Source organism: Bombyx mori, chromosome 21, assembly GCF_030269925.1.
Source record: "Bombyx mori chromosome 21, ASM3026992v2".
In the NCBI taxonomy this organism is placed as follows: Eukaryota; Metazoa; Arthropoda; class Insecta; order Lepidoptera; family Bombycidae; genus Bombyx; species Bombyx mori.
In genome coordinates, this window is record NC_085127.1 from 9,330,057 (window position 1) to 9,353,421 (window position 23,365).

The 23,365-nt window shown below is 37.9% G+C and overlaps 3 protein-coding genes across 7 annotated transcripts in view; 2 read left to right on the forward strand and 1 right to left on the reverse strand.

The window, feature by feature from the left end:
* The window catches only part of LOC101741077 (probable phospholipid-transporting ATPase IM), a 42,719-nt gene extending 37,277 nt beyond the window's left edge, over positions 1 to 5,442 (forward strand). The window contains exons 18-23 of the mRNA XM_012693360.4: positions 370 to 521; positions 1,117 to 1,340; positions 2,017 to 2,242; positions 2,948 to 3,051; positions 4,252 to 4,425; positions 4,771 to 5,442. Coding sequence (XP_012548814.1) covers positions 370 to 521; positions 1,117 to 1,340; positions 2,017 to 2,242; positions 2,948 to 3,051; positions 4,252 to 4,425; positions 4,771 to 5,121 — 1,231 coding nt within the window. The 3' untranslated portion in view covers positions 5,122 to 5,442. The remainder of the gene's footprint in view (positions 1 to 369; positions 522 to 1,116; positions 1,341 to 2,016; positions 2,243 to 2,947; positions 3,052 to 4,251; positions 4,426 to 4,770) is intronic.
* A 573-nt stretch (positions 5,443 to 6,015) lies between these two features.
* On the forward strand, positions 6,016 to 9,275 carry LOC101741360 (uncharacterized). Its single transcript, XM_038018532.2, has 2 exons — positions 6,016 to 8,585; positions 8,740 to 9,275. Exons 1-2 carry the CDS (start codon positions 7,528 to 7,530, stop codon positions 9,242 to 9,244), a joined length of 1,563 nt encoding a protein of 520 aa, XP_037874460.1. The 5' UTR covers positions 6,016 to 7,527; the 3' UTR covers positions 9,245 to 9,275.
* Positions 9,267 to 23,365, reverse strand: part of LOC101742699 (unconventional myosin-IXAa) — a 43,762-nt gene continuing 29,663 nt past the window's right edge. For all 5 annotated transcript variants that reach the window (XM_012693356.4, XM_004929715.5, XM_021350197.3 and 2 more), the window contains 10 exons: positions 22,692 to 23,097; positions 21,992 to 22,261; positions 21,641 to 21,802; positions 18,513 to 18,617; positions 17,943 to 18,080; positions 16,941 to 17,123; positions 15,061 to 15,176; positions 14,003 to 14,144; positions 13,172 to 13,356; positions 9,267 to 12,753 (listed from right to left, as the gene is read on the reverse strand). In XM_012693356.4, coding sequence (XP_012548810.1) covers positions 12,609 to 12,753; positions 13,172 to 13,356; positions 14,003 to 14,144; positions 15,061 to 15,176; positions 16,941 to 17,123; positions 17,943 to 18,080; positions 18,513 to 18,617; positions 21,641 to 21,802; positions 21,992 to 22,261; positions 22,692 to 23,097 — 1,852 coding nt within the window. In that variant the 3' untranslated portion in view covers positions 9,267 to 12,608. The remainder of the gene's footprint in view (positions 12,754 to 13,171; positions 13,357 to 14,002; positions 14,145 to 15,060; positions 15,177 to 16,940; positions 17,124 to 17,942; positions 18,081 to 18,512; positions 18,618 to 21,640; positions 21,803 to 21,991; positions 22,262 to 22,691; positions 23,098 to 23,365) is intronic.

Consider the following 23,365-nt stretch of genomic DNA (forward strand, 5'->3'; position numbering starts at 1 on the left):
TTTTTTCGTTCGTATTGACGGTCTTATTAAACTCATAACATTGAAATGAACGAAATACAAAAAATGCCCCAAAGAGTTTAGCGGTCTTTAATCCTTTTATTAATGTATCCTAAGTTATAACTTACTTATGATCACTCAATATACGTATAATTTAGTTTCATTTATTTTACCGTTAAAAATAAAGGTTGTTTTTTTTAAACAGAATGCACTCTTCAAAAGCAATAAATGTGCATAAAAATGTTTCGTCCGTTCTCACTAAGACTTATAAAAAAAAATTTAAGCATAAACAGTTCGAACGCCGGAGCGATACTCATACAGAACACAAGCATAAGTCCTTAGTTAAAAATATAATGGCTTTTTTTCTTTCAGATTTTCAGAAGTAGTATTACACTGTCGATCTGTGATCTGTTGTCGAGTGACTCCACTGCAAAAGGCGATGGTGGTAGAATTAATAAAGAAAAGCAGAAAAGCCGTGACGCTGGCTATAGGCGACGGAGCCAACGACGTGTCCATGATCAAAGGTAATATTCACATGAACTCTTCATTTATTATGTCAAATAATGTCAGCTGTCAAATGTCACGCATATTGTGTTATCTTCTGATTTATCTATTGATAATACTAAAGCTCTAATACAAACAAAGAAAAAATATAAAAAATTCAGTGACAAACAACGATGATAATTGTATTAACTGTTTTGTCTTTATCTGTTTGTAATATAAATTCCTAGTAGAAAAATAAAAATTGTTTGTTTGTTTGTCTTCTAAAAGTATGCTTATGGTTCGCCTAATTGAAATTACTTCATTAAAAAGTAACGCATAAATACCCGATCCTTTTGTATATTATATTAAATAATTATTTTTGTTTGATTCTTCGGTCAGGGTAGTGAATGTCAGGAATGTTGGTATTGTGAATATGAAACTTTCATGTAGTGCAATGTTTCATAGTCACCATACCAATAATAATAAATCATTTATTACTTACCTTTTACACCCATCACAGGTAAATAAATAAAAGAAAGAAAAATTAGACAAAAGGAGGTAGCTCAGTTGACGTTTTAACTGACATTATGTTGAAAGCGTAATATGTGAATTGAATAGAATGTATTTTATGTCCAGCGGCCCACATCGGCGTGGGCATATCAGGCCAAGAGGGCATGCAGGCGGTGCTCGCGTCGGACTACTCCATAGCCCAGTTCCGGTTCCTCCAGCGCCTATTGCTGGTGCACGGGCGCTGGTCCTACTACCGGATGTGTAAATTCCTAAGATATTTCTTCTACAAAAACTTCGCATTCACCGTCTGTCATTTCTGGTTCGCGTTCTTCTGTGGATTCAGTGCGCAGGTATGTGTGATCAAATTACTTTTTTATATAAACAATACTTTATCCGGTCGCATTTTTAGTTCTATATTATGCTTCGTGGCATTAAAATCCATACCTTTCATAGGTCGGTCCTTATTCCTATAAAGACCAATTTCCAATGTTAATTCATACAAAGTGAAGGCCTTTTCAACATCGCAGACGTCATCGTTTAAGTCGTCGTGGCCTAAGGGATAAGACGTCCGGTGCATTCGTGTTGAGCGATGCACCGGTATTCGAATCTCAGGCGGGTACCAATTTTTCTAATAAAATACGTACTCAACAAATGTTCACGATTGACTTCCACGGTGAACGAATAACATCGTGTAATAAAAATCAAACCCACAAAATTATAATTTGTGTAATTACTGGTGGTAGGACCTCTTGATAGTTCGCGCAGGTAGGTACCATCGCCCTGCGTATTTCTGCCGTGAAGCAGTAATGCGTTTCGGTTTGAAGCGTGGGGTTAGCCGTTGTAACTATACCTGAGACCTTAGAACTGATATCTCAAGGTAGATGTCGTAGATCGGTCGTCGGTAGAGCTCTTCCACCCACCCATCTAAGAAGACTAAGAGCATTTCAGTCAGTACAACTAAGAACCTTATGTAGTCGTTCGTATGAGTTAGAATCGTGTGAAGAAGGCGTGTCGTGTTGTGTGCAGACGGTGTTCGACGAGATGTTCATCTCGGTGTACAACCTGTTCTACACGTCGCTGCCGGTGCTGGCGCTGGGCGTGTTCGAGCAGGACGTGTCGGACGCGACGTCGCTGCAGTTCCCGAAGCTGTACGCGCCGGGACACACCAGCCAGCTCTTCAACAAGACGGAGTTCATCAAGTCCACGCTGCACGGCTGCTTCACCTCGCTCGTGCTCTTCCTCATCCCTTACGGTGAGCGAACGGATCTGATTGCTTCTCAACTGACAGTCTCATTCCAACGTATAAATGTTTTTTTTGCCGTCAATTCGAAAGGTGTTTTTTCGAGCGATGAGACTTAAAGATTTTTGCACTAGCCTTGAATATTTTTGCTTGGGTTTGCTCGATCTTTTATAGACTGCTACAAGAATAATAAATTTCAATTCATCATCATTCTCCAGCCCTTCTCCCAGTCACTTGGGGTCAGCGCAACATGTTTTTTCTTTCCATACTCCTGTATCACATATCATTACTTCGCTCACTCCCCTCTTACACACATCGTCTTTCACGCAATCCATCCATTTCTTCTTAGGTCTACCTCTTCCTCTTTATCCTTCCACATTCATAGTTAACATTCTCTTACCAACCACATGGTCATATCGTCTCATCACATGTCCATACCATCCCAAATGCACACTTCTCAGTTTCTCTGTCACAGGTGCCACTTTCAGACTTCCTCTAACATATTCATTCCGTATTCTATCCATTCTAATAATAAATTTCAATTATCTAACCAAATTCAATTGAATACAATCACTGACTACGAGGTAATTAATTGCTTTATATATTTTTTTGTTAACTTATCATTAGTACATGTTTATACATAAATATACATATATTCCTGTGCTAATATAACAAAAAAACAGATTCAAAGGAAATCAGTGCTAATGTTGACTACAGGTACGTACAACGATGGGCTGGCGGCGGACGGGCGGGTGCTGTCGGACCACATGCTCCTGGGCAGCGTAGTGGCCACGATACTGATAATAGATAATACAACTCAGGTTAATAACTAAATAACAATGTTTTTGAAGTTATATTTCTTTAGGCGCGTTATGAAAAATTGATGAGAGTGAAATTTTACGATACGATATAGCCGCAGGTGAACTTTCGCGCATGTACACTCGTAAAAAATGTGTTATTAGCATTATTTTTGAAGTGAAACTTCTTTATCGGCGTTGGAAAAAAATTTACCGTCACATTTTTCGGTTACGCGTCACATTTTTCCGTTACGCGCCATCTTTTTCTTCACCATTCATTGTTGCCGTACACAAGTGAAGGTGCCTCTTTACTCGGTAACAATAATTATAAAATACCGATGATTTTAAGTGGAGATTTTAATGTAAATTTTGCATCGGAAAATTCTTTGAAGCTAGTTGAATTTCTGAAAGATAAATTGAATTTATCCATGAAAAACAGTCCTCAAACGTCAACAACAAGATCTGGCACTACAATTGATGGAGTTTTTACTCGGTCACTAAATTTCGTGGAATGTAAACCATATATTTCATATTTCAGTTACCATAAGCCATTAATTACAAAAATATATAATGACAATGACAATGATAGTAATAATTCTATTACAATTAATGAAATGCTGTAATAATCTTAGTAGCAAAAAGGTAAAGTGAAATAATTGTATTATTTGTATTCATGTCTATGATAATAAAATCCTTTTGTTTAAACTTTATCTAATTTAACTTTATTTAACCAATTTCTAGAAAGTTGCATGTAGATCATTTTTCGAAAAATAAGGCCATAAACAAGTTTCACTTCTTACGTGTGTACACTAGTACACGCACACATTTTTATTTTTTTTTAAGGGATTTTATGACCTGGTAACTGAGACCTTTAAGTTATGTCTTATTATAATTTATATTCTGATTTTTATAAAAAAACGATAATATAGAGTGAAATGAAATGAAGATGATTCAGTGGATTTTTTCATTGGACTTTTTGGAGGATCCCGAGAAGTTATGTTCAGCGGCTTTGTTTCATTTTCCACATTTGTGCACTTTCACAAATACTAAACAGTTAATAAACCATCGTTATTACACATTTAAACCTGAATAAACACTAAATAGACAAAATAAAACAAATCACACAACTTCACTTCTCGCGTTCCCACCAAAAAGTCCTAATAAGTTTTAGCACGCGCTGCGTACATAGATAATACAAAACTTTTTTTTTTATAATTGCACCAGATTGCACTGGACACGACGTACTGGACCGTGTTCAACCACGTCACGATCTGGGGCTCGCTCGTGTCGTACTTCGTGCTGGACTACTTCTACAACTACGCCATCGGCGGCCCGTACGTCGGCTCGCTCACCGTGGCGCTCACGCAACCCACCTTCTGGTTCACGGCCGTATTGACCGTTAGTATGGTTTTGTGTTTACAAAAAAACATGATTATTATGATATATGGCGTCGATATTGGATTCATTATCTGGAAACTATATATCAAATTACAGGCTACACAATTTAAATAGCGTTCAAACGAAATTTCTTTATATTAAAACTAGGTTAAAGGTTGCTGCTAACAGTTAAGGTTGATCCTAAACATTTTTGTTGTATTTAAGAGGTAATGCTAAGCTAAAGCCGTATCTAATTAATTGTCCAACATTACGATTGTTTTCTTTGATTTTTTATATTATTATTATGTAGTGATTCATCGAGAGATCGCCAGTCGCGAATATTAAGACAAGTTTCGATTCGTGCAGATGATAATCCTGATGGTGCCGGTGGTGTCGTGGCGGCTGGCGAGCGCCCGAGCGCGCGGCACGCTGGCGGAGCGCCTGCGGCTGCGGCAGCGGTGGCGCGGCGCCGCCCCCGCCCCCCGCACTCCCTCCGCCCGCCGCGCGCGCCGCTCCGTGCGCTCCGGGTACGCCTTCGCGCACCAGGAGGGCTTCGGCCGTCTCATCACGTCCGGCAAGATCATGCGCCGCATCCCGCACGCCGACGCCGCCTTCTCCGCGCTCGCCTCGCTGCCCGGGAAGTTCCACGCGCGCCCCTCCTCGCCGCCACCAGAGCCCAAGGCGCCCACGCAGAACCTTGATACAGTCGACCTGTGAACCGGTGGCCTGTGACCGCCATCGACAACACTATTTCGATCGGTCGGATACAGAATATCGTAGCCCGGCGCTGACACAAAGCTCCTCGAGTATTATTACCTTAATTTATTATGTTTTAGTTAAGTTCTTTGACGTTTCGGAAGTTGAACGCCTCGGAACGATGTTATCGAATGATTGTGTTATTTTGTACCGATGTAAATTACCTACGTGACCTGTACAAAGTGTAAAGCGAAGCTATTGAAATGTTGCGTTCTAACTGCATGTGAATATTATATTGAACATTTGCTTTGGAATCGATTTTTAATAAAATGATAATTCTTACGTAACCTGTTTTTTTTAAATATTCATTTTACACGCAGGTAAAAGATAGAGATAATAATTAATTTACTATAACTTTATAGATTTTTGCGAGTTTGCAGTAAGCGGCTACCAGTATTTTTGCTTACTATAAGACATAACGTGAAGTCTCAATAACATTGAAATTCAATTAATTTTTCAGATCGAAACCCACAACCTCTTTGCGCACTTTTATAATAGGCATCACAATTTACTGGTGGTAGACCGTCTCGTGAGATATAAAAGTGGTAGGTACACTCTATACTGGTATCATACCAACATCGTCTTTGCATTGAAATTTATTTTCTTAATTAAATATTCCACACCTGAGATGATTAGAGTAGATTTCTCTGGAAAGCTATTAAGAACAGGAAGAAGTGTTTTTGAAACAAGTTCCAGTGTAAGACATTAATCTAATAAAAATATAATAATATATCTTAGGTATTTAGCTTTAGACCTTAAAATATTGCGAATGCGTTAAATTTTAGGTATAGATGTGTGGCGTTTATCAACGCACCTTTGTATGATGCGTAAGCCGGAACGCACGAGAGGTGGAAAAAAGAAGATAGTCTGTGACATGAGATTATTTTACCGCCGAAAATACATAAGACAAAAAAAAATGTGTTTATCTTAAAAATGTGTAAGCTGCTGCAACAATATAGTACATTGTGCACCAAGGGAGAAAAGTAGGACTATAGTAGAAAGTGGAAATGCTTAAAAAACACCGTCATAAGCTACCACACTTCCGTTATGGTCTGATTTCCAATGCGTGCGCTGTAAGGTATGACGTCATACTGCGTATATTGCGAAGCCGTTCTTTTATAGTTATCTAATACTGGTCACTTTTCCCTACCTATTCGCTGGTAGCCTAAGACACAACTAACAGCTACGCCCGGACGGGTAGGTGAGCTCACGGGCTCAACCTAAGAAAATTTGTTAACACTGGCCCTAGCAAGAGCAGTGCTTCGCAGAATTTACCACGGGATCGGAATCGCGACCCACTGGGATATCCGGCGAAAAACGCAGTGGGCTCTGTCTATGGGCTAGTTCGCTCGTGGAACTCTTCGTCGTAATAGAAGAGTTCGACGAGGACGGTGAACGGTATTGGTCACTGTTTAAAACGGAACGCAGTACTACTGTAACGACGTTTTTTGGCGTGGTTTTCACTTCGACAAAAAAACTATTGTTTAAATTCAGGTATTTTAAAAATTTAATATTCAAGTTATTGTCACTTTAATTAATCTCATAATAAAAGTAGGTATACTTTTAAGTAAAAGAATATATTGTTTTTCAAGCAATTAACTTACAATAATATATTAACCTAATTATTGAAAGTAAGATATGAACGTTAAAGTGAAGCCTCCATAGTAGCTATTGCATGGAGGACAGAACTAAGGAATACCATCTTGAACGGTAGAAAAAGATGTCCACTTGTAAGCAACAAGTTATAGTTCGAATACTCAACTAAATAGCGCCAGTTTAAGAAGTGGAAATGGTATGAGTATAGCAGTTTTAAGCAGTGTGAAGTGTGACTTGTATGGTAAAAAACATGCAGTATTTAAATTTTAAACTATTTGTTTTTATTACTATTTACGTAGATTACGTGTTTCTTTTCTTGTTAATTTACCATCCTACTCTAATAGTTTATAGCACTGTTTTTAAAATGTTTCCAATTGCTACTATGGCGCTGTCTTATTTGGCCGCCTTTCAGTGGATACTTTTTAAAACATTATGATAGTGCTCCTTACTTCTACCCTGCATACTGTTAAAGTATGGAAAGTATTACATTTAAAATCACATAAAATGCACTAGACAAAAAAGGTTATTTTTTAATATTATTATTTACTCTTTCGCCCTAAGTAATAGCTATACTTTGACACCGGCACTTAAACACTTCTTTAAAAATGATTAGCATTGAAGAACCTTTGGTCTTAAAAATTGATAGTCTGACATAAGGATATGTTTGACATTTTTTGTCAAGTTACTTGAAGCACAAAATAAGCACATGTTGTGTGTGTTTGTCAATGGGCTCTAAAGTAAATATTAAAATACAGCATAATTTTCTTAAAAATGAGTAATTGTGTTGTGGTACCCTGGGTAAATACAGAGGAATGGCTTAAAGTGATGAATTTAATATATTCAGAGAATTCTGACGAAAATGAAGCACTAAAATGGTTGTTGTTATGGAAAGCACGATGTCCTTCCTTGCCGTCAGGAATAGAATCTACTTTAATATTACTGCAAGTCCATATTCAAGACTTGAATAGCCCCGATGATAATGGAAATGATCATGTGCTTCGTTTGGCATATTCATCTGCGATTATGCGATTTATAAATCACATGTTAGATGTATCCATAACTAAGGAAAACACATTATCTAAAGCCGCGAAAAATGTAGGTATTCCAGATTGGATAGTGGAATTGAGACATGACACTGCCCATAATAATAATCTGCCTTCATTGTCACTGCTTAGAGATGCAACGCAATTTGGGCTTGATTGGCTAAAGTCAAATTATTGGAAAGAACATAAACTTCTTATAACAGACTATAAATCGGGGAGACAAGAAACAGATAGCCAAGAAGAAACTAGAGTAATGATATTAGTGAATTTTTGCATTTCATTAAGTATTTGCTCTAATTCCGAATGCAAAATTAAAACTTTGGCTGACATAGTGGATGTTGATATGCGAGATTCGATCATAAATGATGCAAGGGATTTAATTGGTGATAACATTGAGCTAAGCAATCTTCGACAAGTTACTATTTCAACATTGATCGATAAAATGAACTATCATGGTAAATTTTTATTAAAAAATAAAAATGCGCGAAAATATGTCAACAAAGCTTTGCTTGGTGATGAGTCTTTGATCTTGTCACTAGATACATTTAACTATTTTGGTACACAGCCACAGAAACGTCATCTAAAATTGAAAAAAAAGTATATCCAGTGTTTTGAAGTACTAATCAGGTTCCTACATTTAAATGATTTGCTTCTTGAATTTATAATGGGACTTATTAAAATAAGTCAGGAGAGTAATGAGCAACGGGCTAATTTAGCGGCTTTGTGGATCTCTGAAATTTTCAGTGCCTTCAGAAAAAGAAATCATATCTTGAATAAAATGGAAAAGTAAGTAGTTAATAAATAAATATAAAACTTGTACAGTACACAAAGATACTAAATAATGTTGAATTAATCAAATTTTTACCAAATGCAACTTAAGTTAGATTTGTAGTTAATTAGTCTTAAAATGCTGTACATATATATTGGTTGTTTTTTTCAGAAATAAGTATCAAGGGCACAGGACGCATGAGGAACTGAAAGCCTTATACCGCCACTGGTTTCCAAATTATAAAAGTGGAATAGTGTTTGATTTGAATAAACCAATCCCAATGGAATTGCAAAATATTCACTTCATTCAGCCTATAATTTCGACTTATAATCCATTTCTGAATTACTTTGTAAAGGAAATCTTACATTTAGTAGAACCACCATTGCCAGATATTGTTACAAATAAAATATGCGAGTTGGCAAAATTAATATCAACACCATTGAAAAATTTAGTAACAGCATCCTCCAGAATTTACACAATTGATGATATTAAATCATCACAAGACACAATAGATTTGACTGAAAGCCTTCAAAATGAACAAGAACTAAATGAATGCAAATCTAAGGGTACATATCAAGGTAATGGAATATGGGAATTGGTTTCAGATCATTTTCAGTGGTCTGCGTGCCCTATAGGAAAATTACCCTGCTCATATGTTGAACAAATGGAAACATAAATACAGAATGAAAATAAATAAATCACAGAAATTGCTTTTTATTCATATTTTTGTATACAGAATTTTGGTTACACTTCATCGCATTGACACATTACAATATGATTCCTAAAATAACTTGAAATATACATGTTATATGATACAAGACAATCTAATGATTACAAATGTGTGGCGACTTCACAATCAACTAACACAGAAATACAAATTACTATGTGTTTAGTTTTGGTCCTTAGAAACTAGTGTAAAACTTGCAGTTCTTGCAATTACAGCAGTAGTACTGTAAATATCTTAATAATATCTCAAAATTCCATATTTATCAGTTCTATTTTTAGATATCACTAATAGGAAATGGTAGAAATTCCGATGGCTTAATTTAGAAGACAGATTAACACTTATAAAATTTAACAAACCAATCACAATATGCACCAGTTAGAATTAGTAAATGAAATAGAATAACATTATTAGGCACTTAAAAATCAACATCAGCAACATAGTAGTAGTAGTAGTTCAAAGATAAAATAGTACCCCAATAAAATATAATTAATTATTTACAAGTACAACATCCACACAGATCGCATCTTCTTCACACACACCTCTTAGTTTCCATAAAACTTATAACTTAATACAAAAGCCTCGATACACGTCCTCTTCATTGATTTTGTACACTATTAATGAGTATATTTTTATTACTACAGAGAAAACTAGAATGCATAAGGGTGGCATCTATTTCCAAACGCATAGTAGTCTAAAAATACTGATAGTACTTTACAAATTTAAAAGTATTATCAGTGTCTATTTTACAATTAAAAAAAATATGAATTAAAATATATATGTAATAAGATCTTTTTCAAATTAATTTGGAGCCTTTGAAATGAATCAAGGTTCAAAATGGCCGGAAATAGTTGGTCTGAACCTCTATAAAATGATTTTAGAATATTCAGTTAAGTAGTTAACATCAATAGATATTTATCTGTCTAATTAATCACATAATAAAAACATTAGATTTTTCACTACTTAGGCAAAAATCAAATATTTTGGATATTATCTGTTTGCTTTTGGGTGCAGAATGCAAATTATTATATTTCATGTGTGCAATCAAAGATATTTACTTGTTTTGTTCATGCAGCATTGCCAAAGCTGATCTACGGTACTTACTGTTTTAGATTTATTTCAGTTTTAGTTATGAATAGCTAGACAATGTTTTAATAAAATAATAAGCACCAATTTATAGACCAGCATTTGACTATTGATAAACTCCCAAGAATTCTACCAGTGTAATGAATCCTCTGTTTCTTTAGGCGGGTGTTGAAAACTGGGTCTACGAGAATTTTAATATTAATACTTGCTAATGGTAATATTGCTTGGTTCGGTAAAGTTATGTGTTCACTTTGAGAATATAGTTTCAATGTTTCAAAATGTTGAGATTCAGTAAACTTGGTGCATTAAAATTTATCGTGCCTACTCGAAGCTTTTAGTATCGTAAGAACAGTAGTCATAAACTACAGTTTAAATAATTACAAAATACCTGATCAAGAACTTATAAACAATAAATTTTCACAGAAAAATTCGTTGTAAGATAGTTACAAACTAATTAAAAACAGATATTTATTATCTTTATTTGTGACTTAACTATAAATTCATAGCTTAATTAGACAGTCTTTTATATTATGAAGCAATACAAGAGGCAAGTACTGTAATGTTTCAATTTTTTATTTTCTAAACATATATTTTTTGTGATAATAGCATAGTTTGAGGGTTCTACATTGTAGCGTGTCATGGAATTAAAGTATGTTTGTTTAACAATTAATGTTAATTAAAGCGTTAATTTATAAGAAAAGCTGTTTACGTATATGTATGTACTTATGGTAGTAGGAGTTACTTAAATGTATGATTTATTTGAGTCGACTATTATCAAAGCCGGCAATGTGACTTTTGGACAATTATAATTATTGGTAAAGCAGAAAAACGAATTATTGACTTTGTATTCCATTGGCAGTCACAAAACTCTTCTGAACGACATCTTAGATAAATAACAGGTTAAGTATTAACCTTTATTTAAAGCAGGTTTTGAACCGTATTCTTTGAAGGAGACGATTATATTCAAATCAATCTGTATTGACATATCAATAACATTTTTTTGTCCAAATACACAGATTGCCACCTTTGATAATAGACGACTCATTTATCAATGTGTGTAGGTAATTAGAAACTGTTGAAAAAAGGAAAAAAAGAAAGCATTTAAATTTCTCTATAGTTTTACACTAACTACATTGAAACAAGAATCAGTACATGAAATGCATTTATCTTTAGTTTTATAAAGATAATTGTTAAATTTAGAATTCGTTCACAAATTCTTTATAGACTATAAAATCGCATAAGTATATTAGAGCTAGTAAAATAAGATAAAATTGTACATATTTACAAGGAAATATTTTTTTTTCGTAAAATAGAATGTCCACAGCAAATTGAGACACTAGAATATCTACATATGAAAATAATTTTACACATTGACGTTATCATTAATTTATATAAAAACCTGTTTAAGCTCTTCTAATAAGTTACTTTTCGCAACTTTTTTACAATGATATACTTCTCACTAAATTATAAGTACGTTCGGTGAAGACAACCTGTCTATTGCTGTAATAATTCTGACATAATACACACGGCCTTGTGTTTTCTATAATCTACTTAATTTGTTTGGAGTCAGGAATATAAAAATGATTAATTTCAGTAATATGTACTTTTTAAATGAACGTTTTATAATAAAAACCAATTTAGTTTATTTATACAGTTTGTTAATCATTTCAACAATTTTTTTAAAGAACACAATTTTACTATGACGAATTTAACCTAGCTTTCAATAAAATAATTTTCACAAACACAATCACAGTCCTGACTATTACTCTATAAATGTCTTTTCAATGCGTTTAATTCTAAATTCAAACAAAATATGTTATTTTCGTGTAATACCTCAATAAGTAGACAAAATTCGTTAACGTGTTACATATTATAAAGATCGATAATAAAACAGACCTATATTCCTTTCTTTTAGATATTTTTTCGATATAAAACATTAACAGTTCACAAGACTGTGTAATTGGACAGGATCGTAAGAAACCAATTAAAGAACACGTGCGGATTTCCGTTTCAACATTACACATACAAATTTACAGGCTTTAAAACTAGACAGTGATGTATTTTCCATACAGTTGACAAACACGAGCCTAGAAAACTCAAAACGTCTACTACGATGGCGTTTCACAACCACTGTAATGTCAGCATTACTCTCAACAATATTTGACGTTCAATAGAAGCTTCGAAGGGCTGAATTGAATGAAATATTACCGATCGGTTGAAGAGGCGGATTTCAAACCATGATGGGGTCGTCGGAGGAGAGTTGCCGGTGCAGGAGGCGTTGCGAGCGCAGCGACGAGGTGGCGCTGAGGTCGTCCGTGCTGCCGAGCTCGCCGTCGTGGTCCGTCGTCGACAACAGGTCGTCGTCTGATGTGGCTCTGTGTTTATTGTGCACTTTAAATTGTTGTTCAAACTGTTTGTGGTATGAGAGCACGCAGCTCTTAGAACCCAAGAACGGTGTGACATTAAATTTCTTTGTTATTGCACGACCACTGATCTTTGTTTTCATTCAAATTAAGAAGATTCGAAATTTATTACAACCACCGAACAGCGGTCTCACGACTAACGACTAGTAGTAGCATTTAAGGACAAATCGAACTGAATAATCTTTATTCAAAAAACTAATTTCAGGACTTTGAAATTAATGGATTTTTTAAATTTTATTTCTCGACAACACAAATCGAGAAAGATATTTTAATACTTGTTCTTTACTGATATTAAGAGTTGAACCAAACACTGAAGGGCGGTAACTCATTGATTCTACTTAAACTGTAATAAATGTACTAGGCAAGTAACCTGATGAGAGTTGGCAGATCGTTGGTAAGTATGGCCTTCTCCTTCTCGATGGCGTTGATGTGTCCGACGAGGATGTGCTCCTCGTGTCGCTGCGGCGCGCTCGTGGAGCGCAGCGTGGAGAGCCGGTTGGACGCCGTGTGCGCCGCCGTCTCCAGCGTCGCCAGGTCCTGCAGCACGCCGCGGATCTGCAACAAACGATAATCATTATTCACTGGATTTCTTCATGTAATGAGACGAGCCCAAAAATATATTATTTTCTGCCGTGAAGCAGTAATGCGTTTCGGTTTGAAGGGCGGGGCAGCCGTTGTAACTATACTTGAGACCTTAGAACTCATATCGTCTTCTCGCATTAAAACTGTATAATCTCAAAACTTACTAATTTTACAGGAGAGTGTTTTTTAAAGGTTTAAAGGCTTTTTTAAAGGTTTAGGTGATACATATTTTTAATATTACTCATTTTTGCAACATTTATTTTTTATTTTGTACTAGTTACATTATCTGTTTTTTAAAGTAAGAAAAAAGTTATGTATTAATTTTGTTAATAGCAGTCAAAACATAGGCAAGGTAAACTAAAAAAAAAACTAAAACTAAACTACGCTCTTTTGACAGTATTTATGAGAAAAATACTGGTGATACCAAATGATTCCGGATATTAACTCAATTACGAATATTTTTGGAAATTGTACACTGTTAATCCGAAAAGACGATATCTCAAGGTGGGTGGCGGCATTTACGTTGTAGATGTCTATGAGCTCCAGTAACCACTTAATACCAGGTGGGCTGTGAGCTCGTCCACCCATCTAAGCAATAAAAAAAATATGTTATGTTTACGGTTCGCATCTTGTCGACGAGGATGGCCTCGAGGCAGGCGGTCTGGCGCGCGATGTCGTGCAGCGAGTCCTGCGCGGGCTGCACCTTGTGCGTGCGCAGGATGCACGGCGCGAACACTATCGCTAAGGCGTTCGGTCCCATTCTGTGCCGCAAACAATATAATTAGTACACGACTGTCAGTACATACCGATCCCAACTGCCATGTAGGTCACCCGTGGCCCTACGTAGGGCATCAGTCTACTACTGATGGTAGGACCTCTTGTGAGTTCGCGTGGCTAGGTACCACCGCCCTGCCTATTTCTGCCGTGAAGCATAATGCGTTTCGGTTTGAACTATACTTGAGACCTTAGAACTTATATCTCAAGGTGGGTGGTGCATTTACGTTGCAGATGTCTATGGGCTCCAGTAACCACTTAACAGCGGGCGGGTTGTGAGCTCTTCCACCCATCTAAGCAATAAATAAATAAAATCAGTGAACTACATCCATAGACACAGCCCACTGAGTTTCCCGCCGGATCTTCACAGTGGGTCGCGTTTCCGATTCGGTAGTAGATTCTGCGAAGCGCTGCTCTTGTTAGGGCCAGTGTTAGCAGCACCTCCGGTTTGAGCCCCAAAAACTCACCTATACGTTAGGGTAACGTTGATATAGCCTCTGAAGGCTATCAGCATAGATAGGAAAAAAAAGAAAAAATAGTACATTCCGATCCTTGTATAGTTAACCCTTCAACTTTCAACTGTCATGTAGGTCACCGGTGCCCTACGTGGCGCACTATAGTAATTATGCCGATTTCTCCTACTAAGCACCTGGATTGCCTTATTTTATTTGTAATGTATGATTTAATCTTTTAGGTCTTTTAGAAATAGATCGTGCGCTTGAAGAAAAACCCGTAAAATTTTAATCTGGAAATTTGTGTCCGATGTCAACAAACAGTGACGCAATTGCTTAACAATTCAATTATATACTTTAGGAAATATTTATAATGTTCGATTAAAACAACGTGACTTGAATTTTAATCACACAATAAAATAAACATAATAGATTAAAACAAATTAATTACCTGTTGTGTTCTTCTTGCAGCGCTACTCTTGCTAGGTGAAATATTAACCTTTCCACCAAGTCGAAATTCGGTTTCGGCAGTTTCTTTAGTATTGTAAATATTGACGAAACTCGCTCCTGTTGACATATTTAATTTTTTTAAAGTCTATCTATAAAAAGGTTTGAATTAGTTTTATGTGGCGAAGGAGAGAGGTCATTTTTAAATGCTTTAATTTACAATTCAGTCTATAATATAGTGTTTACGCATCAACTCCTCTTTCGCAAAGTCGGGAAAGACGGAGGCAGCGCGGCGAGGGAGGGGCGGCAAACCGGCGGAACGGTGCGAGCTCCGCGACGCGTACAAAACACACAATCACCTTCACTTCTGAACGGGACTCAACAGCTACAAGACGCGCAATATTATGTATAATATTAATTTCACATCAAAACCTTAAAATAATTTAGTTTTTCGTAATTTAACGGCAGAAGTCACAAACAACCTAAAGAAATCACAAAGGAAATACAGTCTGAAATTCACAATTAAGAACATATAGCTTTATTAAATATTTCAATGTTAGTAGATGTCAAGTCCCATATATGTATGATACGGAACAAATTACACAGTCATCTGTCTCCAAACTAGGATTCCCTGTACTATAGAAGAACCAGAGACTGATATACATACACGTTAAAATATATACGTATTCGCGCTAGTGGAGTGGAATTATGTGAACTAGTTAGTGGTCCCGCAGTAGTCGAATTCGACTATAATTAATTGATATTATAAGTTTCAACATTATTATGGTTATATTGTCAAAGACTATTTATTATACTTCTATAATCACAGATTTCGCCAAGACTACACTATAGACAAATAATATTAAAGATAAACAATATTAACCTATTTTCAATTTGACCACAGTTTTTGACAAACTAAAGTTTGACAATAAACAAAGAGTATATATGTATATACACATATGTGTGTATGTCAAATACATGGCATTATGTGTAATGTTTTCTTTATTGATTTAATGTATCTTTTATGCATTATTTTTAAAAAAATATGAGAATTGTGCACTCCTTCTCTATATTCTCTATAAGTGTGGGAAATTTCATACTCCTCCGTCCGCGCAATTTTCGTAAAAAGGGGTACAAAGTTTTTGCTTCACGCATTAATATATACTAGAGGTCCCGCAGTAGTCGAAATTCGACTATAATTAATTGGAATTGTAAGTTTGTACACTAATATTATTGTATTTTATACTTCTACAATCACAAATTTCGCCAAGACTACACTATAAAAAATATTAACAAAGACAAACAATATTTAATATCCATTTGATTACAGACGTCAAGAACAAAAGTTTGACAATAAATACTATGCATGCGTGTGTGCGTCAAATACATGGTATTAGTGTGTGTAATGTTTTCTTTATTGATTTAATGTATTTTATATGCATTATTAAAAAAAAAATTAGCATTGTGCACTTCTTCTCTATAATCTCTATAAGTGTGGAATATTTCATACTCCTCCGTCCGCGCAATTTTTGTAAAAAGGGATACAAAGTTTTTGCTTCACGTATTAATATATTATTATAGATATTCCTCTCAATCTCGTCTTGGCACATATCAATCTCGATATGTGCCACTTTTGACAAATCGAAGGTTTTTGTTTATTGCTTAGATAGGTGGACGAGCTCACAGCCCACCTGGTGTTAAGTGGTTACTGAAGCCCATAGACATCTACAATGTAAATGTCACCACTCACCTTGAGATATGAGTTCTAAGGTCCCTTCAAACCGAAACGCATTACTGCTTCACGGCAGAAATAGGCAGGGCGGTGGTACCTACCCGCGCGGACTCACAAGAGTTCCTACCACCAGTAAACCTGTTACCAGTTACCTGGGGATCGGATATCTGAGCAGCCAGGATGAAGTCGTCGTAGAGATCGAAGGTGAGCAGCGGCTCCGGCAGCTCGCGGAAGAAGCTCTTGAGCACGGAGGCGCGCACGTGCACGGCGTATGAGTCCAGCTTCTCCACGCCCTCCTCCGGCCGCTCGTCCAGCAGGCGCCGCAGCTCGCGCACCTACCACAACGACGACTGCTAATTAACGTCCTTAACGTAATTATTATAAAGTGCAAGCAATCAGTGAGTTTGGAAGACATTATTAAGAAACACAAAACAATTTGTAGCGGTAGCCATCACAGAACACAAGATATTTGACAGATAACAGTAACTACATATACTGAGACCTTAGAACTTACATCTCAGGGTGGGTGGCGCATTTACGTTGTAGATGTCTATGGGCTTCAGTAACCACTTAACACCAGGTGGATTGTGAGCTTGTCCACCAACTTAAAAAAAAAAAAAACCAACATAAAAGATGCCTGAATCTCGCTTACGACATTATTAAGATAAGCTTGTATTTTTTTTTGCTTAGATGGTAGATGACCTCAAAGCCCACCCGGTGTTAAAGGGTTACTGGAGCCCATAGACATCTACAACGTAAATGCCGCCACCCACCTTGAGATATAAGTTCTAAGGTCTCAGTATAGTTACAACGGCTGCCCCGCCCTTCAAACCGAAACGCATTACTGCTTCACGGCATACAAGTGCATATATACAAGTTCCGAACAACAACATTCAGCCCGTCAGTCTACCGAGCAATATCACCCGCTCAGTGGAAGATCTTCCCTTTGTCGTATACCTACAAAGTAATTTGGTTAGACATTCTTAAAGGTGAGCACGAGACGTTACGTCCTAAGGCGAGCCCCGGGAGCCGTTTAAGGCCACACGTGCTTACTATTAAGCGTAAACTTTAAAGGAATAGGGATGTTAATAAGTTTTATGACAAAATGTGTTGGTTTAAATGAAAACCTTTGAAAATTATCTCAAATAACATACCTTCGAACTGAGTCCGCTTTTTCTGTAAAGTCCTTCAGTGTAGAGTCCTTTTAAGTCAATAGAAGTGATCAGTCGATCCACTACTACTGGTATATTGGTGTCTCCGGTGGGCAGCTCACTCAGTGGTACCCCGAATACCTAATCAAAAAATAATCCATTAACCTTTTGAATTTTTAACAGTAACTAATTAGCTTATGGCATTAATACCTGCTGGTATTTTTATTTTGAACATTGTGAGATTTGTAGAATTTTTTACACATTTTTTTTTTTGTGGCTTAGATGTGTGGACTAGCTCACAGCCCACCTGGTGTTAAGTGGTTACTGGAGCCCATAGACATCTACAACGTAAATGCGCCACACACCTTGAGATACAAGTTCTGAGGTTTCAGTACAGTTACAACGTGTACCCCACCCTTCAAACCGCAACGCATTACTGCTTCACGGCAGAAATAGGCAGGGTGGTGGTACCTACCCGCGCGGACTCACAAGGGGTCCTACCACCAGTAACATTTGACGTTTCTATCGAAAGATGCGTTATAGTACCGTTATAATTTACTTTATTATACTTACTTTACCCCTCGTCACAATGCCCATTTGTTCCCGTCCTCCGGCATCAACAGCGCCGACGATCGAAGGGGACGGCATTACGCCGTTTCTTCTACATAAAGTCGTTACCTGAACATATTACACATATTCAAATGAACACGGACATCCCAAATCAAACAATAACCCAGATATATTTTTTTAATATTATTATTTATTGGGTAGTATTTAATGCTACAACTGTAAATGCAATTTTTTCTATTCAAATATTCGAAATTACCACCAAAAATACTGAATTGCACACTAAATTTATATCAAATAAATAAAATCTAATATACTGTTTGATCTATAAAGCTAAACTGTTTTACTAAATGACTATTTGTTAACTAAAAGTAAAACTGATAATTCTGTGTGTGCAACAAAATATTTAAATCTATTTGTTTTAAACCCATCACCTATTAAACTGTTAAGAACATGAGTTATTCTAAATGAAACACCAGTTAATCAGTCATGTTTATCTAATAAAGTGCACAAAAAATCAACTAAGTGCAATCTTAATATACACTAACAATTGCAAAACATTAAGGTAACTCAGTTTTTTTTAACTAATCAATCTTTGTTATTACAACATTAAAAATAATCTTCTTATTGTATGATTAGGGCAGGTTTTGCTTTCGCTCGGTGGATACCGCCGCCGGGTACCGTCCCATCGTGTCGCTGGATGAGGTGGGCAAGAGTCTGCTGCTGAGTTTGCTTGCTGAGTTTGCCCGTCTTGCTACCACTGGGGTGGCGCATGTCGTCGGCAAAATCAGGAGATCGGGCCTCGACGTGGCGCTCAGTAAATCCGAGGCCATGTGGTTCGACAAGCCCCGGAGAATGCCACCTGTCGATGCCCATATCGTGGTTGGAGGCATCCGTATTGGGGTCGGGGTGCAGTTGAAGTACCTCGGCCTAATTCTGGACAGTCGTTGGACTTTCCGTGCTCACTTTCAGATCCTAGTCCTTCGTTTGTCGAGGGTGGCCAGCGCGTCAAGCGGGCTTCTGCCCAATATGGGGGGCCTGACCAGGTGACGCGCGGTCTCTATACAAGGGTGGCGCGATCAATGGCCCTATATGCGGCGCCCGTGTGGGGCCAGTCCCTGGCCGTGGGGGTAGGGAATTTGCTGCAAAAGCCGCTACGCACCATCGCGGTCAGGGTCATTCGTGGTTATCGAACCATCTCTTTCGAGGCAGCGTGTGTACTGGTTGGGACGCCGTCTTGGGTCCTGGAGGCGGAGGCACTCGCCGCGACTATCAGTGGCCGGCTGACCTTTGTGCCCGGGGCGTGGCATGTCCCAGCCCCAGTGTGGTCAGAGCGCAGAGGGCCCATCTCGGCGGTCCGTGCTGGAGTCATGGTTCAGCTGGCTGGCTGATCCTTCGGCTGGTCGTAGGACCGTCTAGGCGATTCTCCCAGCCCTTGTGGACTGGGTGAATCGTGACAGAGGACGCCTCATTTTCCAGCTCATGCAGGTGCTCACTAGGCATGGTTGCTTTGGTGAGTTCCTGCACTGGATCGGAGCCGAGCCGAATGCACAGTCCTACCATTGTGGTTGTGACTTGGACATGGTGGAGCACACGCTAGTCGTCAGCTGCGCATGGGAGGGGTGGCGCCGTGACCTCGTCGCAAAAATAGGAAACGACTTGTCGTTGTGGAGTGTTGTGGCATCGATGCTCGGCGACGACGAGTCGTGTAAGGCGATGCTCGACTTCTGCGAGTGCACCATCTCAAAAGGAGGCGGCAGGGCGCGTAAGAGACGCACAAGCCCGCCGCTGTCGAGCGGGGGCCAGGGAGGCGGATCTCGCCCAAGCCCTGGCCCTCTAAGTGTTTCGAGTCCCCCTCACATGTCGGTTTGGGGACCGGCGAAGGGGGCCCAAGAAGACGACGTGCAAATTGCACTGCACGCGTATTACGCAAGAGCATCCGGGTGATGGAAGGTCGGCTATACTTGACCCACGCTGGTTCTGACCCAGTGGGTATTCCATAGGATAACCTATTCTAACCGGCGCCATCTAGGCAGGCTTCGGATGGCCTGCCGACCGAGAGTATGTTTTTAGTTTCTACAGGTGGTGTGACATATTTAACTCGCGGTCCAATCTTTGAGCGATCAAAGCAGAATTTGAAAATGATTCCAACTGATCTGGAGATGTAACACATCAATATCCTGTAATAAAGTCTTCTTTTTTTATTACAATTTTTTCTACAATGGCCATACTTTTCTTTTTGCATGGGCGCAGCACATTTTTACAGTAGATTCTTCACCAAATAATTCTTTAAATGCATTTTTTACGCTCATAGGCGCGTTGCAAATTAATGCTTTTGGTTGTAAAGAGTTTGGGAGAAAGCGCTGTTGCGAAGAGCTTCAAGCAACATTTAGAAATCTTGTATTTGTTTAGAAGTTCAAAAGAACGAAAGAAGTTCAGAAGAACAAAAAGAAATAAAGTTGGGTGATGGGGATTTTAGCTATACAAGTAGTAAATTCGTGGAATGTAATTTTAAAATGTAAACATACATTATCTGTTATACAGTTTTAGAAAATGATTTTGGAAATTCCGTTGTAAGATGGTTAATTTAGTGTGCAAATCAGTATTTTTGTTATACAGTGAGTAATTTTGTCTTAAAATCTGTATATTAGTGGTTTCAGCTAGATTTTCGTTGTAAATTAGATAAAAAAGGTCATCTGATTTTGGTTAATTTTATACTTCTTTTAATAAAATATGTTTAGGTAATCAAGTAATTAATTTGTTACGCAGTCATTTATCTGATATGCAGTGGATAATTAGTTGGGAGATTTAGTTTGCTTAAATTTTAAATAGAGGAGCAATTAAAAATTACCCTTATTTATTTATTTTTATTGCCTTTGTAGGCAGACGAACACACGGCCCACCTGATGGTGAATGGCTACCGTCGCCCATGGACTTCAGCAATGCCAGGGGCAGAGCCAAGCCGCTGCCTACCGCTTAATACTCTCCACAAGTCTCGTTTGAAGAACATGTCATAGCGCTCGGGAAACACCGATTAGGGTTGTCATAAATTAAAAATGAAAAATGACTGGTATAATTTTATCAGTTATATTATTTACAAAGAAAGGATTTATCAAAACGAAATTTGTACGTACCTTCGTGTAGCATTTCTTATGTGAGGCCAGCCGGCACGTTTGGCAGATGAGGGATCGTTCGATCGGCCACATGAAGAACGTCTTACATATTTCGCACTCAGTTGGTATATTGATCATCGAAAGGACGAAGCTGTGGCCCTTGTACTGTATCGGGTCATCTACCTAAGGAATATCAGATGTATTATTTCCATGCCTTCTTTACGAACTGCGCAACTTAATTTGAACTTTAAGGCGGAAGTCATTACGTGTGTTTTTACTTTAAATTCGTTTGCAATTATTTAACTACAATGCGAGTCTATTTTTTAAACAAAATACACATATTGTTTGCATAATATTATTTGGACTACTTACTTTCCGCTTTTTTTCTTTTTTCCTTTTAGTTCTAGCTTTGTCAGTTTCGTGCTGACCCATAAATTCATCCATGAACCCTCTGAATGCGTTGACCCCCATGGTGATGGACAGCGTGGACCCTTCCCTGGCGCAGACCGTCTCCATCACGTGGAGGAAGTTCCCGATCAAATCTTTGTACTTAAGAGCTGAGCCTCGAGTCTCGACGATGCTGTACGTCGCTACCAGATTGTCTTTGAATTCTAGCAAAGCGTGCTTGAATACCCTGTCTACCTGTTGATTCAAATTTATTTTTATTATTCACTAGCTGACCCGGCAGACTTCGTAGTGCCTCAATCGATAAATAAAAGACCTAAACTTTTGTATAAAATAAACTTAAAACAAACAAACGGAATCCGTCCGACGAGGGACACGTGAAAGAAGAAATAAAATTGTTATTTTTATTTAATACGAGAATTTTCATATTTATCTACCTTTTAAATCTTCTCTGGACTTCCACAAATAATTCAAGACCAAAATTAGCCAAATCGATCCAGCCGTTCTCGAATTTTAGCGAGACTAACGAACAGCAATTCATTTTTATATATAATCACGTTTGCCTTTCAAGCGTCGATATATTATAGACTTTCAAATATGTAGTAATTAATATAAATAGGCACTTTTAAGTTCTGCAACACAATACAATTTAGATTCCGAAACTTACCTCCGACTGTTTTTTGTTCTCATTATTCATGTCGTATATTTTTTCCATAATGAAATTCTGCATGGCCTGTAATTCGGTAGCGTCGGATATGATTTTGTCGGTTCTGTCGATAAATTCCGAAGTGCCGGTGAGATTGAAGTTCGAAGTGACTGAATTCTTTTGATCGGCCGGCGGGTTGTGGTTGGTGGTGGGCATGATGCGCTTTCTGTTCTTCGGTCGCGCTCTGGAGGCGACAGCGACGGGGCTGGTGCAGGGCATCGTGATGACGCCCTTGTTCTGAATGCACTTGGTGTGGTAGAGCTCCTTGCAGTCGATACATTTCTGGCCCTGCGTGACGAACGCGTCGATCGCTTGGTGGCAGTACACGCATTTGTCGCCTTTCGCGAAACGCGTGCCTTTGCGAAACCTGTTACAAGCAAAGCTATCAAAGATAAGGCCGGACTAGCATTCTATATGAATCAAGTAAGTCGCATAGGTCAACAGCTATGTGGTGTTTATAGAGAACTTTTTATTGCTTAGATGGGTGGACGAGCTCACAGCCCATCTGGTGTTAAGTGGATACTGGAGCCCATAGACATCTACAACGTAAATGCGCCAATCACCTTGAGATACAAGTTTAACACTTAACACCAGGTGGGCTGTGAGTTCGTCCACCCATCTAAGCAATAATAAAA